The sequence below is a fragment of the Sphaeroforma arctica genome, assembly GCF_001186125.1.
Source record: "Sphaeroforma arctica JP610 unplaced genomic scaffold supercont1.1036, whole genome shotgun sequence".
Classification (NCBI taxonomy): domain Eukaryota; class Ichthyosporea; order Ichthyophonida; genus Sphaeroforma; species Sphaeroforma arctica.
In genome coordinates, this window is record NW_014039522.1 from 1 (window position 1) to 1,614 (window position 1,614).

The 1,614-nt window shown below is 42.4% G+C and overlaps 1 protein-coding gene across 1 annotated transcript; it reads right to left on the minus strand.

Moving 5' to 3' along the window:
* Window positions 1-326: 326 nt before the first annotated feature.
* Window positions 327-488, minus strand: SARC_09765 (hypothetical protein; the record flags this gene model as incomplete). The annotated part of the gene is made up of 1 exon (XM_014296211.1): window positions 327-488. A coding segment is annotated over one exon (162 nt), but the record flags the coding sequence as incomplete, so codon positions are not given.
* Window positions 489-1,614: the final 1,126 nt, after the last annotated feature.

Here is a 1,614-nt window from a genome sequence, read left to right on the forward strand (position 1 = left end):
TGTGTGTGCGTGCGTGTGTAGTGTGTGTGTGTATGTGTGTGTGTGTGTGTGTGTGCGTGTGGTGTGTGTGTATGTGTGTGAATGTTTGTGTGTGTATGTTTGTAGGCGTGTGTGTTTATGTGTGTGTGTTTGTTGAGATATGTGTGTGTCTGTGTGTGTGTACGTGAATGTGTGCGATGTGTGCGCAAACCACTTTTAAGTAAAGCTACAAAAAATTTGTATCGAGTTTACTTGACCTTCAGATAGATGTCAGTGAAAGCACATACGCATGCGTGTCTGTCTGATTAAAAAATGATATGGATCAGCGATTTCACTGTACTACTTACCTGATTAGCTATAATCTCATCAAAGGCGGTGACCGATGCCGAGTCTGTGCCGTCACTTGTATTCCCTGCGGCGCTCGTTGGTGCTCCTCCAGCGCCACCCATGGACTCCATCTTGGCTACGGCGATTTCAAGTCTCTCTACTAGGCTCTTCAAGTCTTCCATATTGCCGATACAGATATATACAAAACGTATGTGGTTTTGAAAGGTGAGTGCGTGTCTACCTCGTAGATACAGACGCTGAGTCGTCTTTAAGTCCAACTTGCATTAAACGTACAATAAAATATTATATGTTGTTGTTGTTGTTGTCGATCTCTCTGACTGACACTCTCTCGCGGATCGCGACAAAGACAAAATGGCCAAATGAATTCTGATTGGATGATTTTGGATCTGTCTCCTTCTTTATCTTTTCCTGAACGGGATATGTTCAATTTTCACTTTTCAATTTCCAGAAGGCTTGGGCTTAGCCCTCTAAATAACACTCGGAGAAATGTATTTATTTATTTATTTTTATATATATATAAATTTATTCAATCAAAATATCATAGCTTAACTGTTGTTGTGTTTGTTTGTTTTTTGAAAAATTATGTATTATAACTACCACTTCATCCCATCGATCTTTCCCGAACCACTACAACGACTATGAGAGCCATACCATATGTTCATACATAGTAACATGCATACATTGTAACTTATCTTTTTTGAAATAAATAATATTATCCCTATGAGCCTGGACAGCTGGACAACTTTCTCGGTATCCGAAAACCCCTTCGACACTTGTAAGACCGATTTGTTCTTGTATTTATTTACATAGCCACCACCTATACTGTATACTGTCGACCTCCGTCCCTTTTTAATTATAATGACTTGGTTACTACCTCCTCCAGCAATACAGGAGAGTCACGACTTCCACGGTATCTGGACCCTCCACGAGCACCTTGGATCCTCGCTCCAGCATGCAGAACAACCTCCGCAACCACACCCGTCTCTGACACATCAACAGATGTTCCTCATAACCCAGCTAATCACGCTATTGAAGCATTGCTTCCAAATTTCGGTCCAAACCAAGTCATCGCGCCTGTTGGTTCCACATATGATACTTCAGATCCAGGCCAACCAGCACATACCGAGTGCATCTGTAGCCTGGTGCGGCATCGGTTCACTCCGAACCTCGCTCCTCAACAGAATAATAAGGAATAATTTGGTTCTACTCCGCATTTCATACTCTGCACTAACCCATTTCACGGCACTACAAGGTGCATACCCGATCCGTACCACAACGGTGGGTACG